This window comes from Ochotona curzoniae, unplaced genomic scaffold, assembly GCF_017591425.1.
Source record: "Ochotona curzoniae isolate NIBS_2020 unplaced genomic scaffold, NIBS_Ocur_1.0 contig_2723, whole genome shotgun sequence".
NCBI lineage: Eukaryota > Metazoa > Chordata > Mammalia > Lagomorpha > Ochotonidae > Ochotona > Ochotona curzoniae.
Window position 1 is genome coordinate 25901237 of NW_024465573.1, and position 19591 is coordinate 25920827.

Sequence of the window (19591 nt, forward strand, 5' to 3'; positions counted from 1 at the left end):
TCTCTCCAAAGCCCTTCAGAATCCATTTCTATAAGGAGAGAAAACACTTGTCACACATCTGCTTTCTGGCACCACACTCCTGGGTCACGTGGCTCAGAACTGCTGCTACAGCTGAAAAGCATCAGTTGAACCTGAGATGCCTCCTTTCTCGGGGCACTGGGTGTACACAAAGCCCCATCTCAGGGGGGGGAGGGTAGCAGAACAAGCCTGGAAGACAAGATATCCATCTTCTGCATCTTGTTTGGCCTGTTCCAAGAAGGACAGAGAATGGCACAAGAAATGAGGGGAAGAAAGAACACACCCAGCAGATGTAAGAGATAGAAGAGCGGAAGTGAGGGCTGTCACCATAGTCCAGGAGACAAGTACTGAGTGCTGAAAGTAGTTGGGTTGTAGAGATGTGCACAGGAAGCATTTTGGAGGTCAGCTGCACAGACCTGGTGGCTGGGTGAAGGGTAATCAAGGAAAGGAACTTTACAGATCACAGGATGCCTTCCAGGAAGACAAGAGAGTGACACAGCGTGCAATGACTTCTGAGTGAGCCCCAAAACTGCAGAGATGAGCAAGGGCCAGGTCCTGCCTCTAGTGGACGAAGCCTGGTTCAACAGTGGGATGGAGCCAGGTAGAGAACTCCAGCTGCCTTCCCAGTATCCCCTCCAAGAGAAGGGACTCCAAGGGCCAATCCCACCCTATCATTCCTAGCTGCTTCTCTCAAGAGCCTGATCCTTGAGAGGATACCATGAGCTGAACATTCCCAGAAACAACAAACAGCCATAGTAACAGCCTGGTGACCTCTGCCGCACCCCTCATAACACAGCTGCTGTGCCAACCCACTTCCAAACGAAACGAGTCACCAAAAAAGGAAGTGGCGAAATGAGGTACAAGTTAACAGAGCTTTCACCTTATGGTGTTTTCTCCAGATCAACTCACACCAGATTTCCAAAGGAACAGTGACAAATGTACTCTCCCATCATATTAAGTCCAAGGATTTTGCCATTAAGCAGGGCTAACTGCTTCAGCACAGAACAGCACTGGCAGGAGAAATCCCTGCAGCAACCAGAATGTTATTAAGCTACTAAACTGTGGCTAGAACGTTTTATTTAATTTTCATTAATTTAAGTAGCCACAGGTGGCTAGCAGCTATTAAGTATTATATCTGTCTAGACACTTAAAAGCAAACACACAAACAACAACAACAACAAAAACCACAGGGACCAAATCACATCTCTGAAACCATCAGAAAAATTCACGAGCCCAGCGCATTAGCCTAGCAGCTAAAGTCCTTGCCTCGCATGCATTGAGATCCCATATGGGCACCGATTCTAATCCTTTCTGCTTCCCATCTAGCTCCCTGCTTGTGGCCTGGGAAAGCAGTCGAGGATGGACCAGAGCCTTGGGACCCTGCACCCATATGGGAGACCTGGAAGAGGCTCCGGTCTCCTGGTTTAAGATCAGCTGAGCTCAGGCCATTGAGACCGCTTGGGGAGTGAATCATCGGAGGGAAGATCTTCCTCTCTGTCTCTCCTCCTCTCTATATCTGACTTTCTAAAGAAATCAAGTCCTTTATTACCCCTATATATACTCAAGCAAATTTCCAACACAAAGGGTTTTTTTTCTTTAAGATTTATTTATTTACTGGAAAGTAAGATATACAGATAGGAAGATCTTCTGTCTGATGATTCACTCCCCAAGTGAGCACAATGGCTGGTGCTATGCCGATCCAAAGCCAGGATCCAGGAACTTCTTCCAGGTCTCCCACACAGGTACAGGGTCCCAAAGCTTTGGGCCATCCTCGACTGGTTTCCCAGGCCACAAGCAGGGAGCTGGATGGGAAGTGGAGCTGCCGGGATTAGAACCAGTGCCAATATGGGATCCCAGCATGTTCAAGGTGAGGATTTTAGCTGCTAGGCCACGCCATTGGGCCCAACACAAAGGTTTTGTTTGGTCATTATCAATGTCCTTCCAAAACACTCTGGTCTAGAAAGTTCTCAGAGAGCCGAGCCCAACCAGCCACCAATCGCAGAAACCTTCTCCATGACAATCCTACAGATTTCTGGGCAATTGTTGCAACTGTCCCCAGATCCCTCAGCAGCAATGGATCCGCACCAAGAAAGACCATGCCAAAAAGAAACCATGTGTATGTAAAATAATAATAAAAGAAATTACTTTGTACCATGTTTTTCCACTTATGTAGACCTTTCACATCCATTACCTCATTTAAGTCTTGCAGTAACTTTAAAATATGAGTATTCAGCAAATACATCCATTTCACAAAGGCTGGGTGACAAGGCAGTATGGCATGTCTTTCAAGCAGCAAGAGACAATGGAGATAAGGAAAAATAGTGGCTAAGAAGAAATTAGGCACAGAAGAAAGGTGATTAGAAGAGAGAATAAAGCATGCAAATCAATAATTAACATTAGAACTCTATTCAAATTCAACCACATAATGATGAGCATACTTGAGTTCCTAAGGGTAAGCAACAGTGTTAAGACAGACTGTGCCCTGAAAGACTGGCTCTGAGTGTGAGTCCAGCAGCAGTAGTGGCTGCATCACTTGCAAATTTGCTGGCAATGCAAAGTCTTAGGTGATACCTAATACCTACTGGAATAGCAGCTGTGGGCATGGGCACAGCCAGATGGAGCCCTCCACATGATCCTGACACCACGCTTCAGAGTCTTAGAAGCGTGTCCTAGACTTGTACATCCTAGACTTGTACAACCACGACACACTTACCTTCCTCTGGGAGACCAACAATTTGCTCATCAAGAAAAGGGAAACAGAGCTGCCGGCTACCAAGTTTGAGATCCATCCTAGAAACCTGAATCCTAACTTGCTGTTCCAGGGCAACAAGCACCATCAATACTGAACTAGTCTCAGGGCGGCAGACTCACCTGCTGCCACCCGTGGTCAGAAGCAGCAAGGACAGCATTCTTTACTCAGATGTTTCCTCAGCTGGGAGAAAAGGCACGTGTGATAAACAGTGCTAGATTGTAAACTGAGTATCTAGCTTCTAATCTCACTCAATAGATACTTGTTCCCACCTTTGGAAAGGTAAGATTCTCTGGACCACAGCTGGGATTCCAGTTTCTCCCAAGAAAACAAAAATAAGACAGCACCCATAACACTACCCAGTATTTCTCTCTGCCACGTTAGCAATAATAGTGATAACCAGTATTACTGCGTGCTTTCAAAGTGCCCAGTGCTGTGTCAAGTAATATGTATGCATTATTTCATTTTACCTACATCCAAGCCCATGAGGTCAGAACACTACTGTCTCCATCAGCAAGTATGTTTTCTGGAGGTCACAAAAGCTAGGAGGCAGGGCCAGCAAGCAAACCAAACCTAGCTACAGTTTCTAAACATTCCAAACATGATGTCCTTTTTCCATGTTAACAAAGATCCTAACTCAATCAATTTAGCTTGATTCAGACTCCTTACTGAGTTTTAACCATTCTGTTCTTAAATTGTTCTTAAATTAAGTATTGTGTTTTTAAAGCTCTCATGCCATGCGTTATTCAGAAAAAAATCCTCAATCATCCTTTCACCTCAATCCTTTGCCATGGAATCAAGAACCAGAATAACCTTCACTGAAGAATTCACTGCAATAAAGATGTCAAAACTGGATCAAATGTAAAAACAAGTTTTGCTCCCACCACGCTCAGGCTATATACTCAGCGAAGCCCTCCTTGGCCACTGGGACCAAAGAGCCTTCTGCTCAGAGTTGCCACAGCATAGCATATGTGTCTCCGTGATCACATTTAACACATGGTAATACATGCAACCCCAAGAATCGACTGAGCTCTCTGGAGTGGGAAGTACGCCTGGGAACCCAGCTGCATACTTGCTGAGCACCAACCACACGGTCAACACCTGGTCGTCTGTAAGATTAACAGCAAGACACACAATTTCTTAAGAGGGATAAAAGTGAATTACAAATTCTACATAGAACTATAAAAACTTGTAGAAGAGAACACAGGAGCTCACCTTTCAGGCATAAGCCTACAGAAATATTCGAAATGTAATGTCAAAAGTACACACTACAAATAAACTATTAGACTTTATCAGAAATAAAATGTTAGGTTCTACAAAGGTCCTTCACTAGAGGATGAAAAAAAAACATGCTATATACTGGAGAAAATACTAACGTGAGGCAAACGTCTGACAAAGGACTTGTATTGGGAACAGGAACATATAAAGAACTGTGAAAGCTGGGCCCGACAAGATGGCTCAATGGTTAAATCCTCACTGAGCAAGCACCAGGATCCTATATAGGCACCAATTCATGTACTGGCTGCTCCACTTCTCTTCCAGCTTCCTGATTATTGCCTGAGAAAGCAGTGGAGGATGGTTCACAGCCTTGGGACCTGTACCCATATGGGAGACCCAGGAGAAGCTCCTGGCTCTGGCTTCAGATCAGCTCAGCTCCAACCATTGTGGCCATTTCGAGAGTGAACCAGTAGATGAAAGATCTTTCCCTCTGTCTCTCCTTCTCTCTGTAAATCCGCCTTTTCAATAAAAATAAATATTTTGGAAAAAAAATTCCGAAAGCTGAGTGGCAAAACAATCAAGTTGAAAAATTGGCAAAAAAAAAAAAAAAATGAATACACACATTCAACAAACAGGATATATAAACGGCAAACACATGAAAGGCAAATTTTTAAACCATAACAAGGGGTGAATGCCTGCCTCTGTGGCTAGAGTTCTAGCTCTGCTTCAGATCGCAGGCTCCACTTCCTATTAATGCACCGCGCAAGGCTCAAGTAGATGGGTCCCTACCACATACGGAAAATCGGAGTCTCAGTTGTGTGGGCATTTGTGGGGTGAACCAGAGGATGGGAGGATATTCTCTCTCTCCCAAATAAATATATGTAATAAATTGTCCATATGCAAACCATAATATCTAAGATAAATATATAGTCTATATGATTTATAAGTATATAAATATTATAGAAATATATATTCACATACAATATATTTTTTAAAGAACAATACTTAGAACAGCTATTGGGGCAACTAAAATTAATAATAATGGCAAAACCTACTGTTGGCGAAGATCCACAGAAACTGTTTCACACACCGCTAACAGGAATGTAAAATGGTTGTCATTCTGGAAAATGCTCTGGAAACTTCATAAAAAGCTAACACATGTTGAACTTATGATGTAGCACATCAAAGTCCTGGATGCTAATCCCAAGGAAATAAAACGTATGCCCACACAAACACCTTAATGTTTATAGCAACTTAATGTGCAACTGTCAAAAGCTGAAAGCAATTCAGATGCCCTACAATGGAGGAACGCTTAACCAAGCCACGAAGCATCCTTACCATTGACTAGTACTCAGTGAAAAGAAGAAGCCATTGATAGAAACAAAAGTTTGGATAGGTCAGTTTCAAGAGATCCTATACCCCCTGAATTTACTTATGTAAAATTATCAGAATAATTCTACATATGGCGAACAGATTAGAAATTATTAGCGTTTAGGGCCACGGGGGAGCAAGGAGAGGAGACCAGCATGGTTGTGAGCATGAAGGGGTGACAGAATAATTCTGCGTCTTGATGGTGGTGATGGTTATATGAACCTATAAAAGGGGGAGACGCAGCTGTGCGTACAAACACAAGGGTGTGCATGTAAATCTGGCGAACTCAATATGCCCTGTGGGTGCACCAGTGCCAACTTCCTAGCCCAGTTGGTGTGCTACAGTTATGTAAGGCATGAGCCATGCAGAAAACCAGCTGAAGGATACACAGACCTCTACTATTTTTGTAATTTCCTATGGGATTTTACTCATTTCAAAATAATGGAAAAAAAAAACTAGTAAACCACAGACATTTTATTTAAAAATGGGAAACAAAAAAGCTAGTAGCTAAAATACTGCACAGTGAGTTAGTTCCCAAACAGTCTTATATACACAGTCATAGGCTATGATTTTGATCATCAAAAACTTCAATCTGCTACTCCAGAGTCTTAGAATTCCTTACAATTCCTACAATTCGACCTACTTTCCTACTCCCCCCTGAATAAGAGAGTAAAAATATCTCCTTGAGCACCTGTGGGAGTCCAGGAGTCCTGGGCTGAGTTCATAAGCCTGGCCACAGGGTGGTACAAGCCAGAGAACCCTGGAGGTGCAGGCACACCAGCCCAGCAGCCATGGCTCCTAGCTCCCTCATGGCAAAAGTAATATACTGCCCAAACTACTACCAGGGCTGGGTCCACATTGTGTGCCTCTCCTCCAAGACAAAACAAAGTAAAAAAAAAAAAAAAAGTAAAACAAAACAAAAAAACACTAGGCAAACAAACCCAAAATCCTCAACAACCTCAATTTCCTGCAAACCTTGTAATCAAATATGTCTTCCTCTGTGACCTCTGTGCTACCTCTTGCTTTTCAAGGATTCTATTACCTACAAATTTCTCAGTCCTATGAACCTACCAAAAACGAATGAAGAAATGAAATAAACACTGCAGAATGTCCTGACCCGAGCCTCCAAATGCATGTGAAATGCAACTAACCCCCTCTATCTTAAAAGTTATTCTGGGGTGGTATAAAAGGGGGAGAGACTTTTGCAAATCAGAATTATCTACAGATCCTACAGTACTATTTTTTCTTTAATGCACTGATCTGACAAGCAAATGCTTCACAAATTCATCCAACAATTCCTTAGTTTCGTGGCATTAATGAAGTCTTCTACAATGTTTCATCATTTCCAAGGCATGTTCACAACATGCTGCTAGGGAATTCAGCACAGGACCTGCAGGCTGGACTTTCTAATAGTACCCTCACCAGCCAGACTGCCTGCCTTCTAATTTCAAGGAATTCTCGGAGATCCTTCCCCCAGGCCCCCAGCTCTCACACTTCTGCACAGGAGTGGATGAGAGAGAGAGAGAGAGAGAGAGAGAGAGAGAGAGAGAGAGAGAGAGAGAGAGAGAGAGACGTGCTCTATCTACCCTTAGATACCCCAGAGGCCTTCCCTAAAGTCACTCACACTATCGTATTCAAAACCTCACTTAAACAGAAAGTCATCCATTAGCTTTCATGAAAACATGTACTTTTCAATGCTTTGATCTCCATGTGCTGGTTCCTACATCAATGTTTTTCGCCTTCCAAAATCTGCAGGGAAGCTAACTGACCAGGAACCCTGTGCATCTTTCAAAGAAGAGCGAAGGCAAAGCGAGTTCTACACGCAGACTTACAGGGCTTTCCCTCCCAAGAACTAAACAGCTTGCTCCTGGCTTCCCCACACCACTGGCGGGAATGTGGAGTTTCTCTGGGTCCAGCTCCTTACCCTCCTGGTGGAATCTGTGCTCAACTCCCCTTCCCTCCCTTCCAGAATAGTTCAACGTGGCCCATCCTGCTCCTAAAGAACAGTCACAGAAGATCCTGCCAATGAGCCCAGCCCCGGGCTAGGAAGGCAGTTCCTCTGGATCCTTCAAGAATTTACCACCTAGGAGACACCCCTCTACCAGGCCACAGGATTACAGGTCCTGTAGTGGGAGGCAAGTCAGGGGCAAGGCTGGCAGGGACCTACAGGCCTGTTTTGGAAGCAGGGAGCCATGACTGTTCATGTAAAGCCCTGATTTCGCCCCTGAAAGGGAAGGAAATTTTCTGGAATTGTGGCTATTAATATCCCTCCATTCCAGTTTGATTTCGTCTACGGCAAGTAGGTTAACACGTTATTATTTGGGGGTGGTCAGAAACACCTTGAAAGTGTCGCAAGTGGCTCTCATGTCCCCATCCCCCTCCCGGAACGGGAGCCTTTATAAGCACTACAAAAACTCCCATTTTCCTGCCTTGCCTCAGTTGAACAAAATGGGCCACCGTGAATGTTCGAGGCTCTGGAGCTTGGCAACTAGGGCAACACAACATTAGGTCCAAATCGCACAGCCTGCGAGTGGCCAAGGGCCCCAGGTCCAAGCCCGGTGAGCCACACAAACTTAAGTCAGAAAAACTAATCCTTCCAACAAAAATAGAAAGGGAAAGTTCTTTCCGGTCTTCAATCAAGATACCAGGACTAGGGCGGGTGCCAGCTGGAGCTGTGCGTGGGGACCCAGGATTCTCTACCCGAGGTCCTCAGGGGGTAAACTTAGAAACGTCTCCGTCTCCGAGCCTCCTTAGATCCCTGCAGCCCTTGGGCAAGTTTGGCCCCTGTCCTGACGCAGGGCCCTGGAGCCGCTCGTTTGTCATCGGAGGACGTACCAACTTTCTCCTGCCACACATGTCACATTCCAAGAAAAACCAGTTCCACTTGGAAAAGTTTAATTCCGCACCCACCCCAACCAGCTTCTTTTAAAGGTAAGGCAAAGCCAGACCGCACTCCCCGATTAAGGAAACTTGTCTGGGCAGAACAAAGAAGACACAGTAGTGGGAGGCGGTCGGAGGCCGGGGGTCCTGAGTGCGACCCCCTTAGCTTCCCCAACCGCCTGGTGACTTGTGCCTGCGGGCGGGCCGCATCCAGCCCGGCTGGCTCGGGTCAGTCGCGCTGCTAGGGGCGCACGCCTTTGTCTCCAGCGGAGGGAAGCGGGTCCCGGACACCCCCTTCCGCCCGGGCCGCAAGGAGCCTCGCGCGCGGGCGCGGCTCGGAGCCCGGCCGTGTGGCAGCGCCCCCTGCCCTCCCGGAACGCCGGCGCCGCGAGGGAGCGCGTCCGCACCGGGCCAGAGGACTCAACTTCCCCAGTCCGCGGCGGGGTGGCACCAGGTACCTGGTTGGGACGGAGGGGGCTCAGGCCATGGCTTCTGCTTTCTTTCTTTCACATCTGGATGACTAAGGACAAAATACCCGCAAGGGGACACTCCTGGTTCCCAAACGCTGAACCGGCTGCCCCCGGAGCACCGGCGCTCTGACCTCCCCCGCCCACGCGGAGCCCCCTCAGCTGAGGCAGCTGGCCGCAGCGTCCTTTGCGCCCCAGGCTTGGGGCTCTAGGGGCGCCCTCCCTGCATCCCACACGGGGAGGCGGAGGACCGGTTACCTTTCACCGCAGGCTCACAAGTTCCCCGGCGCAATTCTGCCCTCCTCATGAGGCGACCATGGCTAGTTCAGTCCTGTGGCTGGAGAAAGCGGCTGCTGGGCAGCGCGCTGGGCATGGCTTGGGGCAGCGCGGGGAAGTGGCTGGCGCCCGACAATCAGCCCCATTCACACAGGAAGGAAGGAAATGCCAGGGTTTCACCTCCAGCTCCAAACCGCACTACCGCTGCTGGGTCCTAGAGAGTCCCGCGCGCGCCAGCCAGCCGCCCGCGCTCCCCGCTCCGGCGCGCAGTGCTGGGAAGGGTCGCCCCAGCCCGTCGCTGTAACCCTACACTCCACCCACGCCCCGGCGCCCGGCCGCTGGGCCCTAGAGCCCGACCACAGCCGCGCGCCACCCCTCCCTGGCCCGTGGGATTGCCAGCCTGGGACTGTCCAAGTTCCCGCTGACGTGTCTCCCGTAGACTTAGGAGGACGACAGCTTCCCCTGCTCTTAATTAGAGTCAGACTCTGACCAGTTTGCCTTCCGGACAAAACGTGCTTCCATCTCCTCCCGCTCCAAGCGTAGGTTGGGTTCTGCTCAGGATGGGAGTTGCTTCTTCCCCCGCCCCTCTCCTTCCCCTTTCCGCCGCCCCGACGCTTAGGTGGACTTTCTAGGTGGAAAATAGCCATGCTTTCACAACCTTTTCCAGGCCCCAGCGCTTCCCTCTCACACCACGAAGGAGCCAACACACAGTTATTACGTGCTGCACTGGACAAAACAGCCCCACAGCCTTCCATAGTAAACGCTGCGTGCCCAGACCCTTACCTTCTGGGGCCACATCTGCTATCAGCCCAAGTAGAGGCAGGGCGAGTGGCCAGGTTGTCCTTCTGTCCCCATCTCTTAACCCGGGCTGTGGCGATTCATAGTCCAAGGCCACCCTCATTAGGCTGCATTATACTTGCTGCACTCAAGAACCCTGAACTGGGGTGCCCCGAACTGCCCCATAGCCCCTTTGCTTGGCTTTCTGGGGGCAGATCTGCTGGGTAACTGCAGTTGCTTCCCTTGTTGGGAGGAGAATCAGCACACTCAGCCTCTTCTCCTGTCCCCCAACCCCCGTGGCTCCCCCAAACTGCAGCAATTCCCTAACTCTTAGGTCCATGCGGTGGGTTTGTGTGGCTTGATTGCAGCCTATTCTTCTGGCTCAGTAAGCTCTGCTCTCAAGATAAGACCCAATGCAATCCTTTAAAAAGTTAGCAACTGTTCCTCATTGTCAGGTGGGGGTTAGTCCCAGATCCTCTGTGCATACCAAAATCCTTGATACTCAAGTCCCTTGCATAAAATGACATATTTTTTGCAGATAACCCATGAACATCCTGCTGGCATAATTTCAATTTAGTCCCATACAATTGCAGGAGGTAAGAACTGTTATTGTCTCTGGTTTGCCCAGAAAGACACCATATCTTTGAAGATTCCAAATGTCAGGAAGAAGGATATCAAATCTTTGAGGTGAACTTCTACCCTTTTCCCTGACAAGATGGTGATCCCAGGGAAGACAACATATAAATAAAACAGATTTTGAGTCTGGGTCATTGAAAGAACAGACCGTTCTTGGAGGCCCAGGTCCTCAGATGAATGCTGGAAGCAGCACAGTGGTAAGGAAGAACTGGTTTGAAAAGATGCTGAGTAACTGTCCGCTGAGTAAGAGAGTCCAAAACCTGGATGAGACGGAAAGAACAGAGGAGCAAAACTGGGCAGGTTGGGTTGTTTGAAGAAGGGCTACAACTTCAGAACAGGGAAAGCAGAAGGAAGAAAAAGAGGAGGTAATACAAGGTGGGAAAATCTGAAGGTGTGGGGCTAAAGGAAGTATTAGGGAGTTGGTGCCTCTATGAGATGCAAAGGATGAAGTGATCGGCATCGTCTGTCAGGTCGAAAATCTTTTCAATCAAACAGGTGGACATAGCCTAGATGTCTCCAGCTGGTACCAAGGGATGGGACGCATGGTAGCTAGCACAAGCAGAAAAGACTGCTGGAGGCCAGTTTACGCCTTGCTTTTAGTAATGTCTACATCAAATACAAAAGAATGAAGGATCTTTACATCAAGCACCTCTGAATTTATTGTTCAGAAACTGAGACTTGAAAAAAAAAAGGCTTTAAGTTCCACTAGCAAAAGTTCATCAATAGCATTCTCTAACAGAAAAGGATATCTTCAAAAACCTGGTTGACAAACCAGATTGAAAGGTAAATTTGTTATAGCACAAAGCAATATGAAATTCACATGCAGATTTTCATAATAGGTATTTTCAATATATACATTTTTAGATACCTACATCAGGCTGGAGATTTTGTTTGAGCCGAATTACAAACAAAACAAAACAAAGCCCACGATACATTTGCAATTAAATATGAACCTAGCTTAACCAGCAGCAAGGCAGTGAATTGGTCAGTCCACATCTGTGCTTTCTATGGGATCTATACACTCATTCAAGGTCAACAACCTTCCTAGAGGGACTCAAGTTGTCATTTATTCACTCCTATGAGAGTTTAAGAAGGTGATAGAACAATGTGAGAACTCTTTGAAACAATCTGTAACTCCAAACAGGACAGGTTCCAGAAAGTTCCAGTTGTCTCGGGAGCATGACAGACCAGCAGAGGCTGGGGGCTGGGGCAGCAGTAAGGTGAGCTGGGTGTTCAGATACATGAGCGAGCACTGCCTATATATAGGAGAAAGAACTGGGTTCTAGTTCCAACTTCAACTATTTCCGGAGTTGGAGAGTCACTTAATCTGAGCCTCAGCTTCCTCTTGTGTGAAATCAGAATCATTCACCCCATAGATTCATTGTGAGAATTAGATGAAATGTTATATGTCAAGTGCCAGGCACATTTAAAGAATTCAGTGAATGGCAGAAACCCTTCCCTCCTCCAATAATTTGAAATGCTAAGGCAGTTAACCTCCCTATGACGATGGAAATCTCTTTCCCTTCTCATTCTTCTCAGCACCTACCTAAAGATACTCAGCAGTTAATGCCTAGACTTGGATAGGCTCTAATAATGAGTCCAAATTTGTCAAGAGGAAAAAGAGTGGCAAAGGAGTGGCTAGACATGCTCGTATAAGGCTTACCTGATGCATAGCCTCACTCAGAGTAATTCATAGTTCTCAGTTAACAACCCTTGAGTGAACATACCCAAGTCGCCTTAACCAAAAGGCTCCTTTTGCTTCTGGGACAAGGGAAGACACCTTTTAAAGGCCATCTCCTATAGTGCTTTCCAGAGCATGATTTCTGAACCAAAGCATGCAAATATTCAAATCCCTTATATCCCACCTCTGAATTTCAGAATTGCTAAGTCAGAGTCCTAGAATCCACTCTAAGAGAGTTCTGCCACATTGGTTTCCCACTGGCTCCCAGTGCTCTTCAAATGCTGTTTCAAAAGTTTTTACTACAGGAAGGTTTACTATATGAATGGTAAAAGATGAAGGTTGACCTATCGGAGGGCAAAACAGACCACCATGGAAGCACAGCTGAATGATTGTTATAGATAAAAAGGAGTGGAGGGGTGAGGTAGGATCCTAGCACTGTTTATTACACCTGTGCCTGAGGTGGCAGCATCCCAAATTGGTGCTGTCTTGAGTCCTGGCTGCTCCACTTTTTATTCAGCTCTCTACTCATGTAGAGAAAGCAGTAGCGGGTACCCCAAGTTTTTGAGACCCTGCACTCACATGGGAGACCCAGAAGAAGCTCCTGGCTTCTGTCTTCTGGCGGGCTCCGCTCTAGCCCTTGTTGGCCATTTGGAGAGTGAATCAGCTGAGGGAAGATCTCTCTGACTCTGCTCTTTCTGCAAAATCTGCCTTTCAAAAACAATAAATCTAAAAAGAAAGGAAGAAAGAAAGAAAGAAAGAAAGAAAGAAAGAGAGAGAGAGAGAGAGAGAGAAAGAAAGAAAGAAAGAAAGAAAGAAAGAAAGAAAGAAAGAAAGAAAGAAAGAAAGAAAGAAAGGAAGAGGAAGGGGCAAATATCAAGAAATCTGAGTGCTAAGAAGAGGCCAGTTCTCACGAAGGTACAGACACAAGGAAGGAAAGAATGCACCGAGCAGCCTCTCTGCAGTTTCTTCTGATCACTTTTCATAACCAGAGAACCATCACACCAGCTCCAAGTTTGATAAACCCCTAGATGGTTATCCGGGCTTAGCCATGGCCTAAAAATATTAAAGGAAAATTCCAAAAATAAACACATTTTTAATTGTGCACCAAGATGAAATCTTGTGATGTCCAGCTCTGTTCCACTTGGGATGTGAATTATTCCTTTGGCCAGCTGTTCACACTGCACACAGCCTCATCTGTTAGTATATGTAGTGCGAGATATGCACGTAACTTCTACTGTGATGTATTAATACAATTATTTTATTTTGTTATTAAGATTGCTCATTTCTTTCTTGCCTAATTTGTAAATTAAATTTTACCATGGTATACACGTATAGGAAAAATCATAGCAAATATAGATTTAGTACTATCCATCTCCTAGAGTTAGTCCATGGTTTTGGAATGTAACCTCTCCTACCCTGAGGATAAAGGGGGGCTATGTATGACATTGTCACGGAGCAAGAAAATTTTTTCCAAGATTTTCTTCTAAGCCCCTATTTTACAAAGACAATAGTGTTTTTTGTTTGTTTTTTACTGGCTCATTTCCAAATACAAAACCATGTTCTCAAATAAGCTTGTTCACGTAGCACAGGCCTCCTCTGGAGAGGCTGATGCACGCCCTGTCCCGGTCTTGCAAAGCGTTGACAGGAGCACAATTTGGGGATCACTGGGAATGCCTGAAGCAGAAGCTGCTGGGTGCACACTGCCAGGGCCTGCCTAAGAGTGGGAGAGTAAAAAACGAGTGCCAATGAGGCGGGCTCAAGAGAGGATGCACTGAAGGAGACACACCTGTTGTTTTGTGAATATCAGGTGCCCAAGGATGAAAGAACTCCAAGGAAGAGTGACAACTTATATAACAGACTAGCTAGTTTGGAACCCTCTCCGTTTGAAGCTTACCCTAAGGACTCTGTTAATTAGGAAAACTTTCCCAATAAACATGTATTAGATACCTACCAAAGGCCAGGCTGGGTGCTTTCACCCTACACAGGGAGTTGGGCTTCCTTATGAAGTGTTGCATCGGAGGCCTGTTTGTCTGGATGCTTTGCCTTTCACACCCATGGTGACACACCAGTCTCTTCTTGCCTCATTGCTTTCCCCTGTGAGAATATTACCCACAGGACACCAACCCCATAATTTGTTCTATATAAAACATAAGAAAAGGAAAGGTAGATGTGACCATGTCCAGAGAAAGTACACCTACCCCCCCAAAAGTAACAATCATCAGTAGAGTTCCTGGCCTAAACACACCTAGGGTCATATTCTGAGATAGAGTAGCTGTGACTAAGAAGACCATAGCACATAGGATGTGCTCAGCAAGCGATCATTATTCTGATTATTTCTATTATCACTGCAGAAACCTTGAGAGTACTGAAAGCTCCTAATACTTTGGTTATTTCAGGGCTTCTCAGCTGCGGCATTACTGATGCGACAGGGAGAGGTGACGACTCTCTCTTTGGAGGACTTTCCTAAGCAGGAAGGATGGCGTCTGATCACTAAATGTCAGGAGTAAGTACTCCCTCCACCCCAAGTGGAAACAGCAACAAAAAAATGGCTCTGGACATGGCCAAATGTACCTCCTGGGACAAAATTACCTTAGTTGAGGAAACTGGGTTGCTTGATGAATTAATGTCTGATAAAAAGAGGCTCCCAAGCTTCTAATCACTGGGTTGCTGGGTCAATCCAATTGTGTTCCATCAGGAAGCAGCAGCCTCAGTTTTTGCTCACCCTAACAGGATCCTGTGCTGTAGTGGCTGATTCCTTTTCCATGTCTTGTAAGAGGGGGAAAAAAAGCGAATCACGTTCGTCTCTTCTTTGCAGTAATGATATACGCACTCTCAGTTTTGTCCCTGTAAGTGTAATCATACTGAGCTTTTAAAACAGCAGCAACACAAAGCTCTATTAAAACCAAGAATTTTCACAAGAACTGAGGGAACTTAGGCTGGAAATGTTTCCGCTACAGATTGCTTGTGATCAGGATTTAAAAAGGATACTTGTGTGTCCCTTCTGGAAAGCACGGTACTTTTTTCATAACTGGGAAGAACAGTGGGAGGAACAACCTGTACAGAAGTTCCAGTTGTCTTTTCCTAAACCATGCACTGCAGAGTACTTTAATGACAAAGATAGAGAAGTGTGGAAGTTCTCACCCCTCCTAATGGCTCCAGTTGCTTTGGATGGCTTATATCTGGAGAAAACTTCATAAGCTCAGAGTGGAGGAGGAATCAAAATCCACATTTTAGTTACTCTGTATAAGTTCCCCATTAAAAAATCAGCAAGTGTTTATGGTGTCATTGTTGTAGCTAGTGTGCTAAACAGAAGAGAATCTTTAGAAAAGTCCAAAGTAGAGAGGGACATGACTAGAAATAACCAGAGAAATTTAAGTCCTAAACAGAGAGATGGACTGAAAATACAGAGGGAATTGAAAGAAAGCAGAACTAAGAGGTCTACAGTGGGTCAGCCACTCATTCAAAAAAGCACTGATTACATTTTATAAGCCATATCCTCCACTAACACATTTCAATAATCTGTAATTGGTTCTTTTCTTATCGTCATATGTATTGATCAATGGATAATTAAAACCTGAGCAATGTGTGATGGAAAGCAGCAAGTTGTAACAACAAGAGGGATCGATAGTGAGGGGCAACGGTTGCCATTTAGAGGGAATGAAAAGGAAAGACTTCTCCAAAGAAGTGCTACTGTTTGGAAGAGGAAGAAGGTCTAGTCACATGCAGAAGAAAGGAAGGAATATTCAGGTCAGTGCAAAATAGCATGTGCAAAGGCCCTGAGACAGAAAGGTCTCTGAAACTGAGGAGCCCACAGGAGGCAAGGGAAGCCAGGCACCTGTAGTTTCCCTGTACTGAAGATACAAGACTGCTCAGGGAGAGTTCTTTAGGAAATCCTAAGTCTCCTTTACTTTGATGTCTGGAAATGGTCCCTTTCGATTCAGCCTCTATAACATCAGGCATATACAATATTGGTTTCAAGTCAAAAAGAAAGGGGGGACAATCAGAAAACAATGAGATTGGGATCAACAATAACAAATGGATTAGATACAAACAGCATGGAAATAATACCCACTATCTGTGTGCTTGGTCATTGTCTTCCTAGATGCAGTCTTTCCAGAGGCTTTGAGTCCTATTGGAAAAAGGAAAGCCCTGGAATCCTCAGTGGTTCTCCAACTTTGGCAGCACCAGAATCATCTAATGTGCTTGTGAAAACACATATTGCAAGCCCTACCCAGAATTTTTAACTTATCTGGTTTGGGTGGGGCTCAGGAATGTGCATGTCCAACAAGTTCTCAGGTGATGCTGGTGGTATTCCAGGTGTGTGGAGCGCACTGTGAGAACCACTAGTTTAGTATCTGTAAGGATCCATGCTTCTGTGTACTCAGATTCCTGACCTAAGGGAGGGAAAGGCAAGAGATAGAGGAACAAAGTGATCAAAATCCAGTGTCCTGCTGTGAGCAAGCATGTGTGTGGAATGTCTCCATTGTGCCAGTTTCACATATTATCTCATTTCATCAATACACAACACCTAGCAAGGTAGGTATTACTGTCCTTGTTGTACAAAGCATGAAAAGACACTAGGCAAGTCAATGTGAATTACCTGCAATCACATCACCAATAAATGACAGAACTGGTATCCAAACCTGTTTTTCGGGGTAGAGTTCCTACTTTTTACTGTCTTTTACGGCCTCCCACCTCACTGGTTGAAGAGAGATGCTACCTGACTCCAAACTTTACTGTCCTCCTTCAACACACTCTGATGTGAGAGCTTGGTGACGGAGCCTGACAGTTTCATAGATCCCTATGGGCTGTTAGGAACCTGAATTAAACCAGTCAACTCTTTGCTTTGCTATGTGAGGCAGTAACATCTACTAAAACCTCTGCATAAGCACTATGCTAGGCATGCTATGCACATTCTCTGCTTTTTAAACAGCAAAGATGGAGTTCTCTATGGGGCAGTCAGTTATCTATCTTAAAACACAGACTTATAAGGTGGGTGTTTGGCTCAGTGGTTACACCATTTGGGATGCTTGCATTCCATGTCAGAGTGCCTGGATTCAAGTCTTGGCTCCACTTCTGATTTTATCTTTATGCTGATGCAAACCCTAGGAGACAGTAACAGCTCAATTACTTAGGTGGCCACTGTCCACATGGGAGCTTGGAACTGAATTCTTTGCTCCTGGCTTTGTTACAGCCCAGCTATTGCAGCCATTCAGACATGAAACAGAACAGAATTTGTGTCTCTCTCTCTTTCTCTCTCTTTCTTACTCTTTCTTCCTTTCCTCTCCCCTCCTGAATCTTCCTTCTCTCTTCTCCTCCTGAATCTTCCTTCTTTCTTCTCCTCGAACCCCCTTTCAAATAACAGAAAAAAAATTTAAAAAATTTTAAAAGCATAGATTCAGGAGTTACATGGGGTCTGAGTTCAACTCCCCACAGCCTAAGCCTGCAAGTGCTACAAGTGCCAGCATCCCATATGGGCACCAGTTCATGTCCCAGCTGCTTCACTTCCCATCCAGCTCTCTGCTTATGGGCTAGGAAAGCAGAAAAATATGAATATGGCCCAAAGCCTTTGGACTCTGCACCCACATGGGAACTTCAGAAGTATTTCCTGTCTCCTGGCTTCGGATTGGCTCAGCCCAGGCCATGATGGCTATTTGGGGAGTGAACTAGCAGTTAGAAGATCTTTCTCTCTGCTTCTCCTTTTCTGTGTAAAATCTTTCTTTCTAATAAAATTCTTAAAAAAACAAAAAAGGTAACCTGCTCAAGATCACAGTCATTTAATGTCCATGGACCTGAAGCAGCCAGAGCTGCATGTTGTAAATTTTTCTGTTGCTGGATCTTTCTTTCCCAGTGAAGTCACCAGCTCATCAAGGGACAGACTGTCTTATCTATTCTTGTGTCCTTGAGTTTACCTTATAGTGTGTGGCAAGCTATAGACAGTATTGATATGAGCTGGTAGTTTTGCAGTCAGCTATACTTGGTTTCATAGTAAAGCCCTACCAAGAATCTGCTACTGATAATCAGGAGTTTGGACTTGAGTACTTACACCAAAAAAAAAAAGCCACCCTCTTCAACCCCATAAGGGGAAGAAATGTACATAGAAGGAGGGAATCGCATCACTGCAGCCAGTTGCGCAGTCTGCTCCCTGCACAGCAGTGCTGGGCTGAGGGAGTGACCAGGGCAGAGTTGGGAGGCTCCAGACCAGACTAATCACAAGCTAGAACACTCTTTATTAGCCTCTTTGTCCACACAGGAAAAGTGGCTTTTAATTTGCTCAATGGCACTTATTGGAGCTTGTAACAGTTCTGGCTTTCTCTTCAATTGTGTTGCTTATTTCCTTTTCTCGGGTTTCATTTTCACCAAATGAACAGAACACAGGAGGGAAAGCAGGATCAGCTTTAGGGAAGGAAGCTATATTTGAAAGTGATGAGGGCAGTGGGGGAAGGCAGGAAAAGGGCAGAGCAGACAGGAGGATTTCGCCAGCACCACATGTTAGCTTGTCTGATCTTGGTCACAGCCCTGCCAAATGGAAGGACACCTCTGGAGGAGGAGGAACCACGTAGTCACCTGTAGTTAAGCCACGTAAAAGGGGCTGTGTCACACAACTAATTCTTGACAAAAGGTCAGAGCCTGAAGTCCCCCTTTGAGTTTGGAGGCAGCAAAATGGCTTTTGGAGCCTAAAAGGAAAAGCACTATTTTTGAAAAGAGGGGAAAGCCTAAGCTGATGTCTGGTCGGCCAACCACAATAATGGACAACCGTGTGTGGGCAATGGTCAGGAAGCAGCGAACCTCTGGGAGACAGAAACAAGTGAGTTCCGGCAGGCTCACACACACCCGCACTAGACCACCCTTTACTGCCCACCCCGCCACCCATCACTCTCCATAGAGTCCATACCAGACCAAGCTCTGCTCCCACAGGCTGCATCTCTGTCTTTGGGAGAACCTAGAAGTTTCCATAGAATATTTACTGTTACACAGTGCTTGAAAGCTGCCAGTGTCTCCTCTTCCCAGGATTTTATTTTTTTTTTTTAACAAATGCTCTGGGAAATAAATATTTAAACATTTAAAAATAAATGTTGCCACCAGTGGTCAATAATCTTGCCAACTCTAGGTTTGGGGGGGTGGGCGGAGCAAATCAAAAAGTCACAGGGAGTGGTGAACTAAGTAGAAATGAATGTATATTCAAAAAAGCACATATGTATGTCTTGATGATAAATTTCCCTTCTAACAATTCTGCAAAGGGTGTGTTTCAGCAGGCGGTAGATGCAAGAGACAGCCAAATCATCCCAGAACATCTGTTTCTCCCATTTTGCCAAGAAACTTTTTTTTTTTCAAAGCACTTTTACAATTTGACCTGTTCCATTTTCTGGCAGAAGGCCCTAGGAAAGTGAGCACAGCCTTTTCTGCCTGTATTCCAACTTCAGATGGAAAGATGGAGGCAGGAGGGAGGAAACTCAGGGAAACAGATCCAAACAGATCTGTTTGTTGATCGGGGGAAGGGAGAGTGTGGGAAAGGAG

The 19591-nt window shown here is 45.6% G+C and overlaps 1 protein-coding gene across 1 annotated transcript in view; it reads right to left on the reverse strand.

The window, feature by feature from the left end:
* Positions 1-9068, reverse strand: part of AMOTL1 (angiomotin like 1) — a 100317-nt gene extending 91249 nt beyond the window's left edge. Inside the window, exon 1 of the mRNA XM_040977126.1 lies at positions 8962-9068. Within this exon, the coding sequence (XP_040833060.1) occupies positions 8962-9010 (49 nt within the window). The 5' untranslated portion in view covers positions 9011-9068. The remainder of the gene's footprint in view (positions 1-8961) is intronic.
* Between the last annotated feature and the right edge of the window lie 10523 nt (positions 9069-19591).